Raw genomic sequence first — 25360 nt, 5'->3', positions numbered from 1 at the left:
GGGAAGCCCTGGTTAAGCATGAGTCAGATGTGGCTCTGAACTGAAGGCATTTCTTAAAGAGCAAGATGCTAAAGAAAACCACATCAAAAACCATGGACTGAACTTGGATGAGATAGAGTAGGAAAAAATGTTTCAATTTGGAATTAAGTTTTAAGGCTTACTCAAATTGTTTAATCATTTTTTTTCCTGGTGTCTTAACTATTGCTTATCAAGCATTCAGTTTAAGAACATCTAAGTAATTGCTTAAACAGCTACCTTCACTGCTGTAGTTCATTTAGTGAATAGACAAGTTTTTCTCCCACAGGAAGCAGGTGTCAGTAATCCCCCCTCCATTACTCCAGGGATCTTTCTCAAAAGGTCAGGAGCAACCTACTCATACAATAAAATACACTGACATATCCTTCCTAGAACAGCATTTCCTCTATATGCATGTGAAGAACTATTACACAATGAAGCCTAATATAGCTTTATCTGGAGATGCTGATTTTGTCAAACATGAAGCAAAGATGAATCAAATCTTTGTGATGTAACTAAACAAATCTAAAATGTCTAGAATTGAGAAATACATGGCTCTTCCTCCAGTGATCTTCAGTTCAACTCTAAAAAGCACTAATAAAGGAGTCCTAAGTGACTTCAAACAGCACTGCCATTAAGTATATTTTTAGCTCCATTACACCATCAAGTTTCAAGCCATCAGGTTTCCCGAATGTTTGCACTGAAGCTATATCCTAATACTATTCCCATAAGATTGTTAGCATGGTTATCTTTAGGGAAAGTGGCAATGCCACTGTGATGATACATTGTCTTATCTGATCACTTGCCTCAACTACCCTGTATTTACTTGTGGTACACCCTACAATTACTTTCTTCTATTTCTCCACCTGTGTTTTTATTCCCAAGTTCTGTACGAATATTAAATAATCAACTCATCACTATATAAATAAAGCACCTGATCAGAACAAATGACTTACAGGATGCTTTCAGCTACCCCCAAGTAAACATGTACTGTTTGAAGCTCTAATACTAACAAGTAAAAACAAATATATGCAGTTTATAAATCAACCTTTTTTTAAATGGAAGACTTGGAATTACACCTCAAAACTCAACTAACAGAAGCTTTTATAGACTCTCTCCGCATTCTCTCCACATCAGTCAAAATTCACAACAGGCAGGGTTTCATAATCACAGAAGTAATCCTACATAAGGCAGGACCAGCTGAGTAGATACAAGTAATTGAACAACAACAAAAAGTCTAGGACTTCATTTGGAATATCACTTTTAATATAAATATTTTGTATACAAAAATAACCAAAACACCCTGTAGTTATCTCAAATCCTCAAGTTGTCTACTCAATTTCCTGATAGTTTGGCAAGCGCTTGTTTTCTCTGCTCTGAAGTCATATACTCACAGGCTTCTAAAATATTTACTATAATTAAAGTCTGTTGAACTGTTTTTGCTTTTACCCATATTCTTCCATTCATTCCCAGCACCAGCTCAAATGGGTACAACTGTGACAACTCCTGAATTATTTCACATTTGGGAGCCAAGAGCCTGTAAATAAGATTAAAAAAGAAAGGAAAATGTAAGCAGTGCATTATTTCAGTCAGTAACTAAGCCGCAGCACTGGTATTATGGGAGCTATTATAACTACTCCAAAAGGTAAGATGATCCAGTTGCGTATCCATCCAAAATAGTCATACAATATCAGATTTTTCATTTTCCTCTGAAAATATATGCACTTAAAATACAGCACTTGTGAATTTATTGCTGTTTTTCTAACTAGATTCAGAAGAGTTACCTGAAAAATTTAAAGTAAATTGTTTCTTTTATAATAATTCTATAACTCTCTAAGTTCTAAAACTACTGTTTGACCAAGCAACATTTTGAAGTGCTGTTACTTACTAGTTTAACACCAGAGGTAAAGATTTTTCCAAACAACAATTCCCTTCTCCTCCTTCAGGAGGCAATACTAACACAATTAGATAGAGACCATTTTAGTTTTATATCATAACACATCTCACATTCAAATCAAGCTTCAATAAGCTTTTTCAAAGAGAAAAACATATCAAGAGTAAACAGTAATACACTGTTATTTCTTTACTCACATATATAGATGATGGGCCACAAACCAAATCATTTACAAAACCCAGATATGAAATAGCTACTTCGCATTTCTAGATTGCTTTTCCAAAGAACAGTCCCCCTACCACCTACCTTAATCACCAAAACAACAAAGCTTGACTATCATTTACCTGTATCAGCTGGTACTTTCAGATAGTCACAGAAATCTTGTATTTACCACAGCATTAACCTAAGTAACTCCAAAGTTTGAAATACATTTCAAAGACTGAAGTGTTTCCTGGGTTAACGTATCAGTTTTAAATGAAAATTCTACTTTTTTTTGTATCTGTATCCATATTTCAAGGTAACATTTTTCTTTGGAAATTATAAAATAAAGCATATTGATGTGAGAAGATCCCTTTACTTAGCGGGGGACGTAAATTTAGCTGACAGCTCTCTCATTAATCAGAAAACGAATTTTCATTTAAGCTTCAAGACAGTAGGTACATACTGAAACCACACCTTGAATGTTTGATTCCCTCAGGGATGGTTGTATTTTCTATACTGCCTTGGCAGCCGCGTTCTTTTTTTTTTTTAAAAAAAACAGGTTACAACACAATATGGAAGAGCATCTGGATTTCTTCAGGGGGAAAAAATGTGTTATATCTGACTCAAAATACATGCATCTTCCATCCAGTAAAACTAGTATAAATGCACTAGAACAACTACGACTCATATCCTGATTATTGGTTAGTCCATACTTCTCAGAGTATAAATAATTGTGCATGTTCTACCTAAAACTACAACCTTACACATTAAGGGTGACTAATTTTCTTGGTACTTACTTTCTTATCAGACCTAAGGAAACTTTAAAGAGGAAGCCATCTTCTCCAATTACTCCCATGCCACTTGCTCTTCCACTGCTGTCTATACAGACCATCTCTGGTTCCATGTCTTTATTTGCTACAAGGAACTGACCATAAATAAGGTCTCCCACCTAAACCAAAGAGTGTCAGAAAGCAAAAACTATTACAGATGATCATACTGCACATTCATAAGAAATATTCTATTTATAAAGATCCTCCAGGATGACACAAAATAGTTGCAAAATATTGGTAAAAAATGAGTAGAAGTTTTTATTGTCTTCTACTAAAGACAACTTTCCATATGAACAATAATATTGTATCACTACTAGAATCTAAAAGACGTTTACAAAAAATACAGTATTTTATTTTATAGAGGTATTCTTCTTTTCTGTTTTGAAATACCAAGCATGAGTTCATCTCCTTCTCCACGACTTTAAGGATGTTAAAAGTCAAGTCTAAGCAGCTTACTCTTGTAACTGTTTATCAGGACCACAAGAAAGCCACACCAGCTTATTTTGTTTCCCTTTACAGTCCATTTTTACATTCTGGCGATGGTATTTCAGCTGAATGCAGAAGCAGTGACACGCACGTGCCATGTTTTCAGCGGTGTTATGAAACAACCCGTTTTCTCGCAGTATCAGCGTTAAGAGCTCGTTTTACAACCTCAGAGTGCCCCCTTCGGGTGAACATTACCGCACGACCAGCATCTACCGCTGGCAGCATTATGGAAGAGATAATAACAAGGCAACGTTTTTCTTTTGCCGCCCGGCTGACCCGGGCACCCCTGGGCGAGGAGAAGCGGTGCCGCCCCGCGGGCGCTACCTGCACGTTGGGCCGGTTCCTTTTGGTCGCTCCCTCGAAGGCCAGGTAGGACAGCGAGGCCTGCTCGCTCCCGCCGACGTCCAGCCTGAAGACGTCCCCCGCCCTGGCGGTCACGATGCCGATCACCTGGTCGCCCTTCACCGGCACGTACTGCGGGCAGCGACACGCGGCTCAGCCGGGGCCGAGCCGGGCCCCGCAGCAGCCCCTCGGGAGGGGCCGGCCGAGCCCTCCCCGCCGCCCCCCGTCCCCTACCCGCTTCTGCTGCGAGTCCACCCAGTAGGCGCCTCCCGCCGTCGCCCCGCCGCCGCCGCCCGGCTGGCGGTGCCGCAGCAGCCCGCACTTGGTCACCAGCAGCCCGGCCGCGCAGCGCCGCAGGCCGGGCCCGCACAGCAGCCGGCCCCGCGGGGCCGCCCCGGAGTCCAGCGGCAGCTGCTCGGCGTCGTGCTCGGGGCGGGCGGGCAGCAGCAGCACGTCGCCCGGCAGCACCACCTGCCCCACGCGAGCCTCCGCCGCCATCTTGCCGCTGCCCGCCGCCATCTTGCCGCCCTGCGCCATCGCCGCCGGGCCCCTCCTCCGATCGCCGGCCTCCCGCCGGCTACGTGCGCGCCGCCGCGTGGCGAGCGGCGTTGCTTAGTGACGCGGCGGCACGCGCTGCGACCGGGCCGTTGCGACCGTTCGGGCCGCTGGGGTGCGAGCGTGGCGGCCGGGGGCAGCGGGCACAGGCCGTGGGCAGGGGTCTGGCAGCCGGGGCCGGTCCGCAGGGCGAGGTGCCTGTTGCCGCAGGGGCAGTCCCGGGGTGGAGCTTGGGGAAGGAAAGGAAGGCCCCGGGCTGCGCTTATATGAAGCCGGGGGGCAGCGGGTGTGGGTGGGGGCCGCAGGTGAGGGCGCTCAGGGCACTTGAGGTGCACCTGAGGGCCTGTCTGGGCGCCCACCCTGACAGCCCGCCGCCCCCTCCCGGCCTACCACCTTATTTCCAAGCAGTTTTTTAATGCTACGTGCCTAAACAATGAGTGGGGGCACACAAAACTAAGCACTTTTCTCTGCCGTGCTTATTACAGTTGATCTATCATTCGAACGTTTAAGAACTAAATCAATATTAAATGTAAATAACTTCCTCTATTAACTGCCCGATTAAATTAGCTATAATAAAATAAGAGGAGTAATGTCATATCCAGTATTTGGTACCTGAGTCAATACTTCTTAAAAACCCTAATTTAATTCTGACATTGATGACTAATGTATGTCTGTTTGTTGTTAGTAGATCTGAATGGAGTCTCAATATCTGAAGAGATGCCTGGGAAGTTGCCTGAAAAAGGGACTGGCAGAGGTTGTAGAGCATCGGCCAGCAGACCCAATAGAGTATCTGGCACATTGGATTTATAATTACAAGAGAATCTTAGATGAAGAAAAAAAGGTGGATATATAGTGGATAAATAGGAAATGAAATGAAGAATATCAGATCATGTTTAGAGATAAATCACAAAAAGTTTAAGAAATTGTGTAATATAAGTTATGGGAAAGATGTTGAACAAATATTTTATGACAATATATTTGAAGGCTCTTTAATCTCTGTGTTTTTTAACTGATTCCGTGTTACCTCTGAAATAGAGAATGTTGGAGAGGATTGAGCTGAAAAAAGAACGGGAGGCAGCCCTGGAAGAACTTGAAATGTTAAGAAAAATGAAGGAGGAAGAGATGATGATTCAGCAGAAACTCGAAGAACAACATCAGGTTAATAATATTAATAATAGATAATTATAAAAGCATATGATGTTGTAGAAACTTGTACTACTCAGTATGCCTTTATTCTCTGTATACTGATTTTGAGAAAAAGGTAACTCACATAAAACAAGTATTTAAACCTCACTTTTCTAAATAATAAATGAAATGACCAGTAAGCAAGTGGGAAGAAAAACTTACCTGTGATGTGGTAAGATGTAACCAAAAAAATGAAGGCATGTAAAGTAAAGAGGAAATACCTTAAGACTTATGTGAGAAATAACTTAAAATAAGCAGACTGTCTTCTGTAGTTAGTTATGAACAAGAGGTGGTGTAAATAAAGCTAGAATTCAGTACAAAAACTTTTGACAGGCCTGCAAGGAGGCCTAGGAGTAATAACCACTCATTGTCGCAAGATATTTCAATGTAGTATCAGTAAGGCAAAAATGGTAATGAGAATGTATACACAATTGTTGATTCCTGAAAATAGTTGGGAATCAATTAATCAATATTGCATATTTAAGCAGCAGAGGGCCCTGATTCTGTCCTTAGCTATTTGAGCATTCTGCTGACATAGCAGTTTAAATCCTATACTATGTGGACTTGAAATATGAGAACTAAAGACGACATCTGTGTTTGAAGTTGTCCTTCATGGATGAGGGTTGTGAATATGACCACCTGTGTCAGACAGCATGCATGCAAGAGCCTCAGTTGTGCATGCTGCTGTGTTAATGTAGATATTATTTACTGGATTTTTTTTTTAATTGGCTAACTTTCACGTGATCAAATCAAAAGTGTGATCTAAAATGTAAGCTAATCATATTAAGCGCAGTTCTGGTGTAAGATGCGTTCAATCTATTTCACTTGCACTTTTTTTAAAATTTGGAATTTACTAATTTGGAAACCAAAAGTTTTGTACTAAGTGAGTAATTTTAAATAGTATAAACGAAGAATGCTCATACTAGACATGTTTTTTAACCCAATTCACAATTTTGATTTTGGTTATGTACTCAGGCTTGTTTTGATTGTATGCACCAAAAAGGCACGTGGAAACCAGTTGCTACGACATGACAATGTTTGTACTAACTGTTCACAAAATGCTACAGCAAGCAGTATTCTCTAGGCCCTAGTGTTTGTTGAATGTGAATGCTCAGATTATTTGGTTTCTAAAGTCCTGATGTAATAGGGCTTGCAAAGAGTCAACACATTATATTAGATATTTCCAACTGGAAAATGTAAAGGTTGATGAAGATGGTTAATCTAAATAGCTTATCATTTTTATTCATAAATTTGATTCTATATGATTCATCTGTGAGATGAAGTCAGATGATGGTGAGAGGACTTTATATTATTAACATAAAATTGTGTTTCATGCCTTTTTTTTATGTGTTTTATGCCTTTTTTAATATTTCAACCATGAAATACATTGGAAGCAATGGGGTGGGGAAAATGGACATGTATTTTTTTCCTGCTAATTTGTCCCTTCATTAAATGACTGCAGAGGGAGTTGGAAGAAGAACAGGCGAAGCTGGAGCTGCAGAATGAAGAAGACAAGATGCAGTTGCAGCAGAAGGATCAAGAGGTTTAAACCAAAGCTTAATCAACGGTTTAAAAATGCTGTTAATCAGATGTCTTTTCTAGATGCAGTCACTAGAGACAAAACACAAAGCAGAAACCCAGGGTTGTTGTATTAAAACAAATTAAAAAGAAAAAAAGTGAAAATTGGGGAAGAATGTCTAACCCCTTGCTTCCAGTCTGTGTTTTATACTTGAATTTTCATCTGTTGTATTAGGTTTCTTTAGTTTATGTTCAGAACAGAGCATAAATTTATTGCAAAATCTGGCTTAAGTTTGGCTTAACTTTTGTGAGAAAGTGTTATAACATAAACATGTCTAATTTGAATATTTATACAATAATGTTTTACTGTGTGGCAATGCCAAGTCATTTGCTGTACCTGGGAAAGGGACTATGGCTGGAATTGAGATGTCTTTTAGTTCTAAGATCCTTGTGGTTCCCAGGTATTTATGCTAACAGGAGTGCGTATACAGAGGTCTATGTAAATATATTGTCATATAATGCTATTTCAGTTAATAATATAGACGGATATTTGCCATAGTTAACTCAGTAAAGCTTTCAAATCTGAAACACTTCTTAAATTTACAGGGACAGCAACATTTTAGAGATATACATGTTTTTAGAGCACTGTTGAATTACTGATAGTGCATAATTGTAGAAAAATGACTGTGAATGTGACAGGGAAAACTGAATATAGAGAAATTTAAACCAAAAATTCCTGTTATTTAAAAAATGATAAAAATAGTATAGACAAGCATGGAGTGACCCCATTGACTAACACATTTGTGTAGCATGCATCTGAAATATTCTCTTTATATTAATACATAAAGTCATTTTAGCATATCTGAAGTATTCACTGTAGATAATTACTCATGACATGGAATACTTTTAACTGAAAACACATTTTCATTACCACAGGGAAGTGAAAAGACGATTGCTGAACTTACAGATAGACCTGGAGCACCTAATTTGACCACAGTTGAGGAGCTAGACGAGAGTGGACAGTTTGAGGTAAGTGTTTAGAAAGAATGAGGAGACTATAAATTATTAATTTTAAGGATTTGCTTATCTGTATTGACATACCAAAAGCTAAGACTGTTCTAGTTAAAGCTGTGCTGTTTCTCTCCTATGATCTTAAGGGATGGTATTTTGGCCATAATATTCAAACTGTCCTTAGCCTGTTGCCTGGTTTGTGTTAAGGCATTCTAAAAGTCTCTCTGCATTGGCTGGCGAAATCCTCAAGATTTAAGATGCATGCCCTTTTGGATTCAGATGTGCTACAAATGAAAGTATGAATATTCTCAAAGAAGAGGCAGCCTTCTTTTGCCATGTGAACAGATAGTCATACAGGACATGCACTAAATCATGAAACATGACTCACATTTGAGTGAAGTTATTTGTATTTTTCTGAGTGGTTCTGATTGTTGGTGCAGCAGAATGCAGTCTTGTGCAGAGATATCTGAGCAACTGTTTAACGAAAAAGACCAGGTACTAAGAGTGCACAGTGCTCATTGTGGCAAAGACCCACTGAGATTCTGGTTGTCCGAGCCCCATGCCGGTATAACTACTGCTTTCAGTACTACAGCTGTGACTGAAGTGTGATATACAGGCAACTTCCACGGCTGTATTTTTTTTTTGTTTGTACTTATCCAGAGAACTGAGAGGACATCAGTCAACCTTCATTTATTGTAAGTCATGGCAGTACATTTAACAGTTGATGCCAACTCATGTGAAATCTTCCACTTTATGTGCATTCACTGTAGATAAAAATATTGTTACGTCTGTCTTTTTTTTCACTTAAGAGTATTCCAAGTGGTGTTATTTGAGATTTTGGTAGATTTCCTTTTTCCTGTATTAGCCTTACTGATTTGCTCACTTGATTTCTGACATCAGTAGTACAATTCAAACTCAGAACTTAAAATTGTGGTATTAATATGCTTTATGTTTAGGGTTACTTTAGTGAAAAACAGTATTATAAGTGTTTTCCAAATATAATTGTGAATATATCTGTGAATATACTTAGGGCCAGTTGTTCACAGTTACTTTGATATTGCCAAGAGGTAAATCTGATGAGTTCTCAAGGTCTTGTCTAGTCCTAATTTTTATAATTTTCTGACAATTGAATATTAAAAACTATTCATGAGGCTTCAGGCATATTTTATGTGTCCTTAAATAAGTGAATTGCAAAACCAGAAGTGCAAATGAGTACTAAACTTACTTGCTGCTTCTCGTATGTATCCTCTTCAGTTTTCATGCCTAATGTGGTTTAAAGTTGGATTATGTAGTCCTTTGATGATGTTATTTCAGCTTTTCCAGTGATACATTTGTTGTATTGAAATACAAATCAAGGACAAATCAATAAAATGAAAATATATACACCTGTACTGCTGAAACTGTTCTGTTCTCAGAATCATAATGCTTCATCCAGACTTACTGGATCTTATAATAAAAGTCAGGTGATTGTTTAATCTTTTTTTTTTTCTTTTTACGAAATTCAGTTAATGCTGGCAACTGATAGACTGATAGAACTTTTTGTGTTCTTTTTAGACTGCAACAGATGTCATGGCAGAATCAGAACAAGAAAATTCCCAACCGATCTGAAAGCAGTAAATATATTTTCTATTCATTGCTTGCTGATCAACTTTCTATTCATTGATTGCTGAAGGGCAATGCCTTAATTTATGTATTTTATATATAGAACTGATTTGTATACCTGTTATTTCAGTTTCCTTGCTTTCTGGGTGTATGAAGTCTGTTAGTTCTGGCATGCCATGCTACATTTTTGCTCTTAAACCAGAGTAGCTGTCATGGATGACTTGAAGGAATAAAACTGGAGTTGTGATGAAAGCAGCAAATATATTTTTTACTTACTGCCCACTGATTCTTGGAGAGTAACAACTTAAAATTCATATGGATTTTACAGGTATAATTCATGTATCAAGGTTGTTTTGGAGTAAGGGCAACAATATGATAATTTGAATCAATAATAAAGAAAAGCGAAAGATCAAAAAAACTTTACAAGAATTTGAAAGGTTTCTGATATTAAGAAAGCATGATATATATATATGTCAGGAGATGGAGAGTTCTATACATCAAACTAAACGCAAAAATTTAGTCAGAGGATTTATGCCATCTAGAAGTAACCTTCTCACTCAGTAGACAGGTGTACTAAAAGACCTTCTGCGTCTAACATAGAAATCATGAGGTACTTTTTGTAACTCCAGGTGTTTGCTCTGGAGTTTAGATAAACCTTTCTGGTTATTGTGTGATATTAGGTGAGCTACAAGTGTCTGCATGTCCGTTTTGGTTAATCGGGTCTTAAAATAATCTTCTGCATTTATCTTGAATTTGCAAGTCAATAAACTATGTCTGTGTTGATTATCTTTGCTAAATACCATTATTGGATTTCAAAGCTTCACATCTAAAATTTTGGAAGAATATTTAATATTTTCCATATCTATTTAAAAATCATTCTTATATCCCTTAAAAATTGCATTAATTCTTATCACAATTTTCTGTAATCACTGATACCTTGGTACAGGTTGTAAAGAATGTTTCATGTCTATTCATTATAAATGGAAAACACACCAGCCTTGAGAAATCCTCTGCTTCTTGGTTTAAAAGTGTCTTCATATCTCAGTGTCTTCTAATAGCACGGGTTACTGGACAATTAACATTAGGATATTGCCAGTATTGTATGATGGGATACTCTTTGTTACGAATTCAGTGCGTAGATAATGTATTTGCCATTCTTCAAGTGTGGGATGAAAGATTTTTTTGGGTAGTTTCACTTTAATTCATTTATATTATAGCTAGCTTTAAGATCTTTCTCTTTGGAAAATATTAAAAATAGGTATACCCAATAGGCAAAGGTCAATCGTGTAATAAATAAGGTCAAACATGTAATAAATATTTTTCTGCTCTAAATAACTTGTTCTGTTCATGCAGCTCATACTAGGCAGGATCCTTTCAATTTTTTAAAAGGTGTGCACTGTTATTTTTAATATAGTAATATATAGCTTTTTCCTTACATATAATAAAGTTGTTGGCCATTATTTAAAAAAATGCTATCACTCTCTTTATTGTCACATTGTTTTTATTGCAGACGCTGTTAGTTGTTTATATGCCTTTTATGACATATATTTTCCCAAAAGGGAAAAATGGCATTACCCAGGTATAAATATTTACAAATGTTGATTTAATTTAACAAACTTAACAAAAATTAAACAAATTTAACCAAAAATCTTGTTATTTAGATATGTTGACTATGAAAATTTCAGCCTTCACATTTAGTTAGGACATATGCTTAAGTTATAAGACAGGATTTTAAACATGCTAGTAAATAATTCTAATTACTAATTCCAACAAGTGGCTTTCATTGTCTATTTTTTCATAACATTTGTGTCTTCCTTTTATTTGGTTATATGTGTGTCCACTAGAGTGCATCCTTAAAAAAAACAAGAGGTTGCTGTGCCTGTTACAAACCATGATTATTTGTCATTTTATTTCATCTTGTTTTAATTGTGACTTTTTCTTTGTGATCTTTCCATTGCTATTTCTCATTTTGAGAATTTGAATTTTCAAATGGAAACTTTTATCAGAAAATTCCTTTAGCAAGGGTCAAAATAAAAAGGCAGATTCCAGTTTACTTATTCCTTTGCTGTTATATTAATCTGATCATGTACATAAAGTACATAAGAAGAAATAAGGTGTTCAAATATCGTTCAAGAGAATTCCCATTGTTCAGAATCTGATGTGCACAGACCTAGTCCACTGATTGCCTCCTGCAGCTTTATAGGAATTCTTATCTCAGATATGGGATCAGAGGGTAAAGTATTGTTGGTTCAATACTTTCTTAAGGTGCAAAACAGTTATAGGTAACTTGGAAATGTTACTGTAGTATACAACAGGGATGACTTCTGCTTAGTTGTCTAAGCTGGGATGGAAATGAAGACAGCTTAAAATCACTGCCTTCTCTTTCTGTACTTCAGTCTTTGGAGTATAGCTAGAATAGAGCCTGGAACAGGAGGAGACAAGGAGGAAGATACCGTTCCATTGTTACTGCAGATGATGTGATTCCAGAAATGTTAGTACAACTTAACTTTTGCATAAAATCTAAGGGTGTATATTGAAAAAACAAAACAAACAAACAAACAAACAAAAACCAACAACCTGCAATTACCTAAGTTAAGCTACAGCTTTCTTTTCCATCAGAGGCAGATAATAGAAAATGTTGGTGAAAATATCATAATAAATACTGACAGAAGATTTACGAAATTATACATTTTCCTTTCTTCAGACCAGGAACAGACTTTTTTGGTCTGTTAAAAGACCCCAAGTACAGATTCTCCAGAGAATGTGCTGATAGTGATGTACCCAATCACAGCTGTTCTCATTCCAGCAATACTCGAGCATAAGGATGCAAACAGATATGAAGCCCAAAATAGGACAAAATGGATCAGTTTAACTACCAGTTATTTCATAAAGATGGAAATTCAGCTCTGCTATGCGAGAAACTTCTGCTGGAAGGAAAAATATATGTTGCAGCCAGTACATTTTTACGTTATCATTTAACAGAGTAGGCTTTATTAAGTAAACAGTCCTCTTTCTTTTGATAGGTGATTTTCCTTCATAGTCTAAAGAAACTGATCCTTTTGTAAGCAATAGCTTTTCACAGCAACTTGCTAATGGCAGTGAGAGTTGGATGAATTAGTTGGGATTAAATGTAAAATTGATTTCCTCTGAACTTTGCTAATACAGTTTACTTACATTTGAAGTCAGCTATTATTTGTTTTACTTCTGTGAAGTTTTCCTGTTCTTAGGTTAGTTAAAGAACAGTGTTGTCTACTGACTACAGCTAGAAGAGAGAGGCTAATCCTGATTTTACTGATATGGACTGATGCAAATTTTAAAATATCTTACCAGCTTGTTTGATTATTTTATTTTATTTTATTTTATTTTATTTATTTTATTTTTTAGGTTTGTTTGGTTTCTGGCATTACCATTATCACTCATGCAGTCTTTGTGCTATATACTTGTGTATTTGTTTCAATTCAGATGGTGGAAGAAACTACACTATTATAAACTTTTATGTAGATATTATTGGGCTAGTACTAGTGGAAGAAAGGCAAGATAGAGGAGGATACCATTTGAGATGTCACAGTGTAGCGAACTTTTTTAAGAAGCAGAGGGCTTTGATTCACGGAACTTGAGAGCTCTCAGTTGAATATCCAGCTTAAATACTCTGGATCTTCTCTGTTAACCTGTGTATTCATCATTATCATAAACCAAAATCAGTGTTTATTGTAGATCTGAATTGCTGGGGTTTATACCAAGTTTTCTTTGAAATTTTTCTAGAAGATGCTACGTCATGAATGATTATATCCATTAAGGCCCTTTACTGGAGATGCTCAGTGCTTCCATTTTATCCTCAGTTATATGGCACCTAAAGTCAATGGCTATTTTGAAAAAAAATTGGGACCACTAGTTTCTTAGAATAGTCCTTTGACTGTTTGAACATGAGTTCATGAGGGTGAGGTTGAAAAACAAACAAAAAAAACCACCACCACCACCAACAAAATGACTATATTAAGCCATTTGCCATTTTATTGTTAATACCAAGTGTGGTTGTATTATTACCCAAAAGTAGAGCAACAGACAAACAGTCAAGTAATTTAACAAGTAGAGAAGGCTCAGCATTGGTTTCTTGCTAGTTAATCTTATTCAAGCTGTTATTTATTAAAAAGGATGTTTTGGTGTTTCTGTAGTGACACAGAAACATATACCACACTAAAAATCGAAACTATTCATCCCCATCAGTTTCGCATCTGGCATATTTTAAAATTTCAAACATACTTTAAACAACTATATGAAGTTTGGGCTCGATTTAGAATAAACGTTCAATATGAAACATTCAATATGAGACATACCATATGAAAGTTATCTGAATTACCTTACCCTCTCTAAAGAATATTTAGAAGGTTTAGGAGTCTTTTAACAAACTCTCGAAGGAGATTTTGCCACTTTTTGCATGTAGTCATTCCTGGATATAATAATTGGAGATGATATTATTAAGGATTTTTTTCCCCATAATCGTGGGAAAGTGGGTGTGAAAAACGTACTATTTTAGTTTGATGTAAAACCCATGGGCGTTTGAGTTCAGCAAATGTTTCTTTGGACAAAATAAATGATTTTACTCGTGGTTTGTCTATAATTTAGATGTGATCTTGCAGATTCCAGATAAAAGCAGTAGCTTTTTCTGGGGGAGGAGGAAGTATGTCTGAACTTGATCAAATGTCTACTTCTTTTTAATGAGCTGAATCAAATTTCCAGCTCTGTAATAAATAGAGCTGATTTTTTTGTTGTTGATTGAAAAAAAACAAAAAACAAAGCAAAATATATACATATTTTTTGTTGTTGCACTGGGGAAGTAGTCTTTTAAGGATCTCAATTTTGTTCTCACCGAATTTGCTGAAAAAGCTCTGGTTGAAATCATTAGTAAGAGGGTTGTGCTCTCTACTAATGTAAGCTTGAATTCTACCTCTGAGAACTCATCTCTTCCTTATTAAACTTTTACTATACTTAATTTTAGAACGAGAAAATTGATTGATTCAAACTATGTGTAGGGGAAGACACTGCAGAAGAGAAAAGATTCATTGTGGCAAGGAGGGTGGGAGAGAGGGAACATTCTGACAATAAATCTTTCCCATTGCAGCAGCAGGGCACTGCAGCTCCCCTTTGCTCAGTTTCAAGTCACATTCCTGGGAGTGTGTTGGGCTTCTCCAATCATTCTGCTCCATTTCCACCCCACCTCCCGAATGTAGTTTCTTCCAGAAATGACTGGCTGCATGCAGACACACCTGTATTTGGTTCATTATTATCTTAAGCAATTTTGGTTTTGCCACTGATGTGTTTAGTAGATAAGTTTAAAAAGTGCTATTTATTTAACCGATAATTGTAACCCTGGAAACAGGATCTGTTGTTTGTTTCATTGTAAACCTAGCTGCACTGAAAAGTTACCCTTAGGCACTGACAGCTGAAAATTTCTAAAGCTGGGACTGCTGTGAAGTTCTGAGGCAGCTGTTCTTCAACATTTTTTCAGTGCTCATATGTGTCTATATAAGTCGAGTCTATAGAAAAAATGTATCACTATTATTTTTCTCCCTATGGCTTGAGCTATGTGTTACTGTGTTTGCTTGTATTTTAAAACTATTCAGGCAAGTTTCTCTACAAGAACTATAAGTCATCCTTCTGAAACATTGTCTATTCTTATCTCAATAGAGCGTGTTTCTAAAGACATTAAATATATTTAGAATTGAGGTTTTCATCATTGCTCAGACTTAGGCCATAGGTAACATTCTCCTTACCCTTCTTTTGTGACTTTTCTGATTTTTTATTTTTTTTTGTCTATCACCTGGAAACTCATCACAGTTACATGATAAATGAATTTGTCTTAGAATTTTTCTAAGCTTTGCTTGGCACAAAAAATCAAGAGAGTACAGACACACCTGTATGTTCCTAAATATTTGGGCTGACTCCTGAAATACAGCAGAGAACTGTCAAGGCAGTTTTCCGTTTTTTGCTGCATTTTCTTCAGATATTCTTCAAATGACAAACAGCAGCTACAACTGTTGCCATGCTATTCTGTGACTACAAGAACGTTGCCACCTGTACACATAGAGGTTCTCTCAGCTGAGAGCAGTACACCAATACTACCTTTTAAATTTCTTTTATTTTGCAAAGACCATGTAAACTTTAAAAGAAAAAATCCACTGACTATTCTGTGTTTTGCTTTGTTTGGGAGGATAAGTAATTCGTATTTATTAAGATAAAATTTTATTACTTGTAGTATTTCAGTGTTGTGAACTGTAAACATAAAACCTTCAGTTTTGAATAGGTTCAAATATATGTGAATTCAAAATCTGGAAATGAATTTTGAGTTCTAATTTTCTGTCTGTGTAAAGAATACTTTATTTTCTAAGGAGATATGTCTGTGCTTACTGAACTTATTGGCAAGACTCTCACTTGAGTCCTGGTAAAACATTTGTGCCAGTTGTGTGAGAATGTGTGCATGTGTCTTAAAAATAATTATACATTGCAATCGCTTTGCTGACCTTACTTCTAAAGACTTACAGAATCCCAGTGACATATTTTGTGGTACTGCAGAGGTGGAGAGGTAATGAAATAGAACTGATCAACCAAAACCTCTGAATGCCTCCTTCTTTGACCATTGCTGTTGGGATTCTAAGGCATTGATAGCAATTGGGAAGTAGTTAATAATAAACTATAATATGGGCATAGTATTAATTTTCTCATTAGCCAGGATTTCTAGAGGTACAGAAAAGAGCATGTCTTTGAGGAGTTGGTTTATGATGGATGCCAATTTCAGTATTAATTTTCAAAAGAAAATACCTTCTGCCTAAGAGACAGAATTAATGGTGTGAATTTGGGAATTTAAGCACTCCTAATACAAAACTATTTGTATGAAGAGCTGGAAGGGATAAAAAGTCAAGAGATGAGAAAATATTAGAAGAAGGAGATATACCTAAGAGCAGTTCTGGCACTTGTTTAGTGCTGAGAACTACAACCCTTGTAGGGTAACGTTCAGCTTGGTAAAGAGTGTAGCTGCTAGATTTTTCCTTCTCCTTCCCTGCCTAACAGAGCTGCAGGCTTCAGTTTCCTTTTACAGGGCTGTAACTGAGTCTGCTTCCTTGAGAAGATGTAGTGTCACTGGTCCGTTGTGTGGAGTAATGTGATTTTGGAGTAATGTGATGAGCATAAACTGAATACATTGCAGAAATTTAAAAAAAAAATCAATCCTTAAGAACTACATTCTGAAGTTTATAGCCTTAATTTACACTGTGAACACTGACACCAGATCATAGTCAGGTTTATTTTGGTTAGTTTTAGTCCTTCTTGTATGTTTCAGTACAACAGGAAAGGTGTGACATTTGTAGTCCTGACATTTGTCTTTGTTAAAAATGTTCAAAAAAAGATAAAATAGTTACACATCTTCTAGCAGGGGTGTCTGGGTTGGTTTAGCATTCTTTGGTGGTTCTGCTGTATTTTCCAATAGAGAATGACTAGGGTGTCAGTCACAAAGAACATGAGGAGTAAGAAACCACTGCATGTACATATTTTTGTAACTAATAATTTTGGAATGATTAATAAATTATTTTTTTTTTATACTTTTCAACTTTGGTAATCCTACATGTGACTTATTAAAAAATTCTTTTTAAAAGAATATTACTGACATTTCACTCATGATAAGCATTCTGTTGCAAAAATAATAGCATAGAGAATATGACTCAGTTGTGCACTCAGCACACCTGTAGCTCAGAGCCTACTTGTTATAAGCACCTTCGGCTCATATATCTCATTTCTGTGTATTGTCATGATTAAGTGCTTCCAACCAGCTTGTGATGAAAAAATACTTGTTTAGAAATGGAGAAAAAGGAAAAATTTCTCACGCTGTAGAAAAAAATGTGTGCATATATATTTACATTTAATCATATGAAAAAAATGTAGAGACCTCTTAACCTTTATCATTCCTTTCTAGTTGGCTATGAAACATTTTTTAGCCTAATTATTTTAATAATTTTTGGAAAACAAAACAAACGGGGGAGGTGGCTGGCTGATTCCTTGCACTGCACATGTTATGAGTTCTTGCTGCCATACCCCAGAGTTTCTTCTCAATACAGTATTTCAAAACTAATTCAAAAAACTGCAAGTCAGCCTTTCTGGAATGCAATTTAAAATGCCAATAGCATACAGTAATAGATGTTGGGCTTTATTTGTCTTGTCTTGAGAAATCAATTTTATTTATTTATTTACAAATCTGAAATATACTGAAAAAAATCCTGAGACTTTTAGTCTGTAAAACACCGGGCATTATAACAAAACTGTGAGATGGCAACTATGTCTATAAGCCTGAAGATATTATGGTGGTATTGAATTTTTCCATTCTATATTCCATCTATAAATAGTAATCCATAGAAATTTTTATGTGCTCCGGTTACTGTATGTATTTTTGTCTAGTACCGTTTATGCTCTTGTGTTGGTTGATGTTACGTGCCCTTCATCCATTAGTGTTCTCTGGTTAAGCACACATCTAAGAACATTTTGGCTGTGTTTTATTTAAGACTTGTTTATTTGAAACTGCTAAATGACTAGTTGGAGTGAAGTCTTTCAGACATAGATGAAAGATAATGATGTTTGCTGTCTGATAATATATTTGTCCAGCTCAAGTATGTGAAATTGCTACTTGAATGGCAGCCTTCCCTGGATGAACCAACTGGTGACAAGGTCAGGTTGGGGGTGTTTCTGAAAGACGTAACCAATCAGATTATGTACATAATCGGCACATCCCAGAGCAGTGGTAGTGCATTTGAGCTCTGTAGCAATGATGGTGGGAGTATTTCTGGAAACTTGTGAATAACCTCCATGGATAGGAGTAATGACTAACAAAGTTGTTGGTTGTATGTTGTATCTTTTTTCTCCAGATATCCATATAAGCCTAATTCTGGAGTTTACAGCATCGTGCAGTCATTTTCAGTCATGCAAAATTAACGTAAAATTCTGCTATGCATTATTGACTAGATTAATACTGAGTATACAAGTAAATGTGTTTGCCTGGATCAAGCAATTTCCAGTATGCAAATATTTTCATTGTGAGCATAAATGAGCTACATCTGCAAATATTGGCTCTTGGGACTGTGTAGGTCAGGCTGATGATTGGACTTGATGATCTTGAAATTCTTTTCCAACGTAGATGATTCTATGATTCTATACACTGTGCGTATAGGGCAAGTATATATGAAGATTTTTGATTATTAAATGGTTAAGAAAAGTAATTTTAGTCCTATACCACATGAAAGAAAGGTTCCCTCTTGCATTATATATCTAGAAGAAATAAAAAGCATCTGAATTTAACCTAATGTTCTTTGTCAGGAAGCCAGAACTTAGGGATTCCACAACTATGTTCCTGCAAATAGGTTCCTGCAACCTCACTTCATGTACTAGAGTCAATATTTGTTTCAAAGTCCAAAGACCACCTGTACTGTAAACATCTGTGAACGACTGCAGCAAAAACTGTTGGGTAATGGCTATTTGAATGTATCAGTCTGTTTCCTAAGGTACTGAGGAAATCCTAATGGTTTACACCAATAATGTCGTAAGACATGTAAATGCAGATTGTACAGATCCCGAGCTGCTAGAAGACTGCTGTGTTACCCTAGCCAAATTGTTTTTGAGATAAAGATCTGTGGCTGTAATGGGATTTAGTCTGGACAGGTGATTAGACCTGTCATTAACAACAAGGAGTCCTAACTATTTGCTCAGAAAGGAACTGCGGCTCTGTGTGTGTCTGATGTATGATCACACTCCTTGCAGTTGAACTTAAGGGTTGTGCTTTGTTACGCAGCAAATGACAGTCTTTCCCAACTTACCATGACAACTGGAAAAAACATCCAAGGAAAATACATAGATGGCTTTTTGTAAGGTTTGAGGGAGACCATTTATAATTTAAGAATTTGCCATTCCTGTCCAGGACATAACTTTAACAATGAATGGGTTAAATTATTAAATTTATCATAAATATCATAAGCAAAATCCTGAGTTATATGTTATCATGTTTGCAAACTAAAAAAAAGGCTTTTTGCTACATGAGTTGAAGATGAAATAGGGCTCCATTCTATCTCATCATTTATGGAGGACCCTTAGAGGGTTTATGATTCTGTTGTAGCAGGCCTTCATATAAGGACGTAACACAAGCAAATGCTTTAATAGGAAAAAATGACAAAGACAGAACTATTATATACCAGGATGGTTTAATGCTGTTTAAGCAATAACATATTAAAAAAAAAAAAAAAAAAAAAAGATGTAAGTGAAACCTTAAACTTCAATTACTGTTGTTATTTTTCTACCTTTTCTGGTACACCAATTCTAATTTATGAAGACTGATTTAGAAAAAAAACAAGCAATTTTTTGTTATTTAACATTATTATGCAAGAAACTGAGGTGTCTATCTAAGGGCTGTTAAAAATGCCTGACTTTGTAAACATGTACTTAATTTACAGACCCTTGAGGAATGATCTCAGGTTTTAGACATAAACGGCTAGGACTTTTATTAAAAAAATCAACAGAAAACAAAGTAGTATTCAATTCTCCATAGTGGCATGGTTCTGGGGAAATAATTCTCCCATTGAAATTGCAATCAAGACTACATTTGACTTTAATAAAAGCAAAATTTAATCTCCAAAGTAACTTTAATTATTTCATAAGAAGCACCTCAGAGTTGCTACTTCATGGCCCTGGCACACATTACTTAATGACATTATGCTGAGCAACCTGCTTAGGTGGGTCCTGTTTTGAGCAGGGTGTTGGACTAGAGACCTCAACCTTTCTGTGATTCAGTGATGTGTCAGAGTAGAAAATTCAAGGTCAAACATGTGCAAAGAGGACAAGCACATAACGATACGTGCAAAATTAATTATTTTCTTTCTTATTAATAGTGGAAGAATCTGAAAAGACTTCTTAGGAAGCAGGGAGGAAGGTAGATGGGAGACAGCAGAGAATCTCTCTGAAGCTGAAATAACTGTGGATTAAGTCAGATAGAACACAGTACGAATTTACTGTGAATTGGTATTGACTCAAAAATTTAGAAAAAGGCTCAAGGATGAAATCAAAAATGAATTGCTCATGGTGGTGTGCAGAGTTTGCAGGAGGTCCCAGACTCCAGAGTGAGAAGGAGAAAGGTGGTATGAAAGAATAAATGCTAGGTGATAAACATTCATCACAGAATACATAACATTTCCTTTCTTTGTGCAATCACTTTTTTTTTTCTGTCCCATAATATTTGATTTTGCCCTGAATGGTTATGGGTCAGTGAAATTTTACACCTGCATGTCTGAGAGGCCTTGAGTCAGAATTTTCAGGTAATAATAGTTAGAGGTGAGAGTTTTGAAGCAGGTGGGAGTTCTGTGTTGAGTTCCCAATATACAGGCTCTATTGCTTTGCTTGTCATTCTTCATGCTAAAGAAATAAACCCAACTAAACAAATCTTCCTTATGTTAACTTCAAAAACTAAATACCCCCCCCAGCTTCCTTAACACAAAATATACAAGATAAATCTTTTTATCAACAAATCAAAATGCCCTCAAAGACATCCCATGAGGCTTCCATAATTTAATGCTTATTTCTAATACGAAAAAAGATGACCTACAATAACTTCTTGAAAACACACTGTTTGTATTAATATTAAATACTTATTCTAAACAGCACTGATGAAACTGGTATTAGAATTATTTCCATAAACAGTTAGAAGACATATTTCTACATTTTCCACATAAGTGGAATTTATTTCTACATGTTCCACATATGTTAGGAGTAATTTCCTTGCATGATTTTGTAAAGTGAGAATAAAATAGCAAGATAAGAAACTTAACTGTTAGTCTGTTAAACAGTTAACATCTTATCTGATGATAAAGTTGAGAGAACAAAACAAAAGTATTTGGGAAAACACTTTCATATGTGTTATTTGTATTCATGAGGTATTCCTGTGTATTGTTAAAAGTTAAGCATGAGTTTTGGTCCTTTAATGATAACAGAAGTGTAGTTATCATGAAGTGTATGCTCTCTACAAATCGATTTGTTTTTCAGTGCTTTTGAAAGTTGTGGTGAGAGAGCCAATTGCAGAGCTTAAAGAATGGTTTTCCCATGCCTGATTCTTATCATGTAGGAGACCTGAGGAGTTCTTGACATAATTTCCTCATTACTCAAAAGGAGTTACCTAAAAGTTGCCACTGCAGTGAAATGGTACGAGCAAATTGAGTCTAAACCTGTACTGCTTCACCTGTACAGTGAAAATATGATTTTTTTGCAGGTAAAGTAAGGATGTCCAGTTCTTAAGGACAGCTACCTTCTTCCTTTCCATTCTGTTGTGGTAGTTTGGAAGTGTTTTGTATCTAAGCTCATTTTTCATTTCTACAGATATCATTCATACAGGTAGGCTCCATTCTCAGTGTTTTATAACATAAATAGGACATCAGTAGAGGTATGTAGGGAGAAAGAAAAGAGTAAAAAGAGTAAGCAAAGGGAAAAAAAAAGAAATGTGTCTTAAATAACCAAAAGGATGTAAGCAAGACAAGATGAGTGGAGGGGAACAAAGGATAAAAGCTGATAAGGGCAGGAGAGGAGAAGGTGAGCAAGTAAAATGAACTGATGAGACTATGTCATGAAAGGTCTAGGGTCAAGGCGATTTATCAGTCATATCTGTCTAGAGAATCAGCAGCATCAATAGCAGTCATTCATAAAATTCTTTTCTAAGTTACTTCTTGTTCACTTCGTTACTTCCAGGGCTTTCTCAAGGCTGCCATAAAACCGTGCCTTCCGACAGCTGACAAATGTTTTATGAACTAGAAGAGGGGTAGTTTTGCAGAACTGCTATGAGTAAAGGTAACAAGAACATGGAATGGTTCCAAACAGATTACAATTAATAGAAAGAGTTGCATTGCTATTCCAGTGATTGGGATTGTCATTACTGTCAACATGAATAAATACTGAGAGTATTAGACATTGTAATTTTTACATTACAGTTGTCTTGTCTTTAGCCTCATTTCAAAGCGCAGGAGCCATACAGCTTCAGAGGATTTTGCCTTTAGGTATCTTTTGAGTAAAGGTCACAGAATATAGTCTAAATATACTTAAAACAGTGATGGATAATAATAGGATTTATAAGAAGATTTGCAGAGAAACTAACTTTCTTAGGGCTCAGTACCACAAAGCTGTTCAGTATTGCAGTAAAGTTAATAGAAATTCTGGAAGCCTGTTACACTAATAGATGAGTCACTATCTGTAAAATGGAATAGGGAAAAATGCTTATATCAATCATTATTTTACTATTTTTTTTTTTTTTTGGCATAGACAGGAGATATACACATGATGGTAGAGCTCTATCTTACCTTTTTACAAATATTTAACAAGTCAAATTGTCTGCGAAGAGAAGCCAAATTAAACATTACCTAACCCTACACTGGTTTAGAGTCCTGGAAGATGTCCTGGAAAAGAACATGCTGAGGTGCTTCATGGCCATAAAGCAAACGTGTTGCTTTTGATAGTAAAACCACACCTGGAAGCAGTTCAAACTGGAGGTTTTACACAAGTTATGTGAAATGCAACTGCACAGCATTTCTAAAATACTATTAGCAGAGAGGCTATTGTAATGAAGGGTGACCCTCCAAAGGTCTCAAGGACAGATACATTTAACTAGGCAGAAATGAGTTCAAAAGGAAGAACTGCAAAGGTAAAATAAACAGGGACTGCAAACTCATTACTTGTATGTCAAATTACTTGCACTCTTCAGCATTTTAAGAACTTGCGATTTTTATTTTTAAATAAGGTTATGTGAGAGGAATAAGGTTGCGTGAGAGGCCTGTTCCTACATTTTGCTTAAGTGTTACCTTAAAAAAAAAAAAGGTCTAGTCCCAAACTACATTTTCTGTCCTTAAGTGGCATTGAAAAACAAGAAAAAGCAAAAACAGAAGCAAGAGAGAGTGGAAGTTACAGACTGAGTATTCAATCTTGTCTGCTTTTGCTGGAGGATTGCTTGTAGAATTAGAATGAGAACTCTTATGTGTACAAAATGAGTTTTTGTCAGAGGTGTTTCATCCGTTCCCCTCATTTCTTTCTGTGTTTCTATGGAGAAAAGCATTTGCATTTAAGAATGAATGATTATCACTGACATTATTTTACTTTAAAAGTTAATATAATTTTTTAATGTTACTGATTAACTAGAGTTAATATAAGTAGTTACTCTTTGGTCTTCTTCTTTTTTTTTTTTTTTTAATTCCATTTTTCTAGGTGTTATTAATGCAGAATTTATTCAGACTGAGATAGAATCCTAGAGTCAGTGGGGTGATGACAGTTTACTCCAGAGAAAGCTATGCCTCATAACATGTGTCCGGTATGTGAATTCTGCATCATTAAGTGCAACCAGTGCTTTTCATTCTCTGGCATGAATTCTGTGTACAAGAATACCAAGAGGTTGGTTTTTTGAAACAAACTATTCCATGTCAATGATCATTAGAAGGGGGCCAGTGCTACAGCAGATTACTGGGGAACATTCACAGAAGTTGGTCGTTATTTTCAGGAATGTTGGTAGAAAGTGAAAATTGTAATGAATTCTTACATTAATATGTAACAACGCAGAAATATGAGTCCAAGGGACTAGTCTTTTAGAATAATACTGACAAAGAGTTTGAAGTAAACTAAGTTTTTAAACTGAAGAGCAGTAAGGATGTCATTGCTGTCAAAATTGCAGGGGCTATGGTACAAGCAGCATGTTATTTGTTCCAATCCAACTATCAGGTACTTTAACATCTGAGTGAATGATTAAGAGAGTATGATTCAGTGTTCATTGAAGTAAAGGGAGAATTTGATTTTGGTAGATCAATGGTTCGGTCTGAGGTTGAGACTAGAATGATTTCTGTAAATGAATTAAGAATAGTTAAACTTGTTTTGTTTTGTTTTGTTTTAATGGTGCTGGGCATTTTCTGGGTCTGCCTCATGTAGATATTTGCACTTTTTTTTTTTTTTTTGTATACAAGCTTACACAAAATGCTATCTGTCTTCATACCTGTCATACCATCAGCATATTCCAAATATTAGCCATCTGACTGAAGACATTTTTAGTAGTGGAACTGAATACTGAGTACCCAATTATGGCAGTTAGTGTATTTCTGTGTAATGTCAGATTGTAATATGAGAATATGATTCTCAAAAAGAAAGTTAAGATGGATCTTAATTAACAGAAAAGAGGACGAATGAAAAGGAAGGCTAAAGTTGAAGGCAGAGGTCTGCATAAATGAGAAATTTGTCGTGTGCTATATCTTATCAGGTGTCTCTCGTCTCAAATGTGCAAGAGTAATGAATGAAAATGAAAAAAATATTTCAGGAGAGAATGCTACGTTTCAAGAGATGAAAAGGGAAAAGTAAAATACAGTTACATAATGCAGAACAAACTTCTCCCAGTCTTTTGCTACAAAAGACGTGCATTTGCAGATCTTTTATCTATCCCTGTAAAACCACAACACACGGTTGGAAACACAACACAGATCCCAGAATAAGGGGAGACACAAACTGAAGAAGCAGATAAACTGAACTGTCAACAGTACTCCTGGATTACTTCATTCTCATTAGAGTTCCTATGCTATCCAATCTTGCATGGGTTGAATCTAGAATGTTGCCAAGAACAAAGTTAATTAGTGAAATATCCCCAAATTAACTAACTCCCCTACCAAGAAATGGGCTCTTCCATTTT

At 36.2% G+C, this 25360-nt stretch overlaps 2 protein-coding genes across 9 annotated transcripts; one reads left to right on the top strand and one right to left on the bottom strand.

The window, feature by feature from the left end:
- Positions 1-1259: 1259 nt before the first annotated feature.
- Positions 1260-4305, bottom strand: EXOSC3 (exosome component 3; the record flags this gene model as incomplete). The annotated part of the gene is made up of 4 exons (XM_083843873.1): positions 1260-1552; positions 2908-3059; positions 3751-3900; positions 4003-4305. 4 exons carry the CDS (start codon positions 4303-4305, stop codon positions 1351-1353), a joined length of 807 nt encoding a protein of 268 aa, XP_083699999.1. The 3' UTR covers positions 1260-1350.
- Positions 3075-25222, top strand: DYDC1 (DPY30 domain containing 1). Of its 8 annotated transcripts, none has more exons than XM_083843898.1 (7): positions 4732-4852; positions 5012-5164; positions 5359-5481; positions 6971-7051; positions 7963-8055; positions 9592-9650; positions 23902-25222. In XM_083843898.1, the coding sequence occupies exons 2-6, from the start codon at positions 5018-5020 to the stop codon at positions 9643-9645; spliced, it is 498 nt and encodes a 165-aa protein (XP_083700024.1). In that variant the 5' UTR covers positions 4732-4852; positions 5012-5017; the 3' UTR covers positions 9646-9650; positions 23902-25222. The 8 variants fall into 8 exon arrangements, with proteins under 8 accessions (XP_083700030.1, XP_083700031.1, XP_083700029.1 ...); XM_083843899.1 differs by lacking the exon at positions 23902-25222 and adding an exon at positions 22399-23857; XM_083843900.1 differs by lacking the exon at positions 23902-25222 and adding an exon at positions 11150-14434.
- The last annotated feature ends 138 nt before the right edge of the window (positions 25223-25360 follow it).

This window comes from Anser anser (assembly GCF_964211835.1).
Source record: "Anser anser genome assembly, chromosome: 7".
Classification (NCBI taxonomy): domain Eukaryota; kingdom Metazoa; phylum Chordata; class Aves; order Anseriformes; family Anatidae; genus Anser; species Anser anser.
This window is presented reverse-complemented; position numbering and strand designations above follow the sequence as displayed.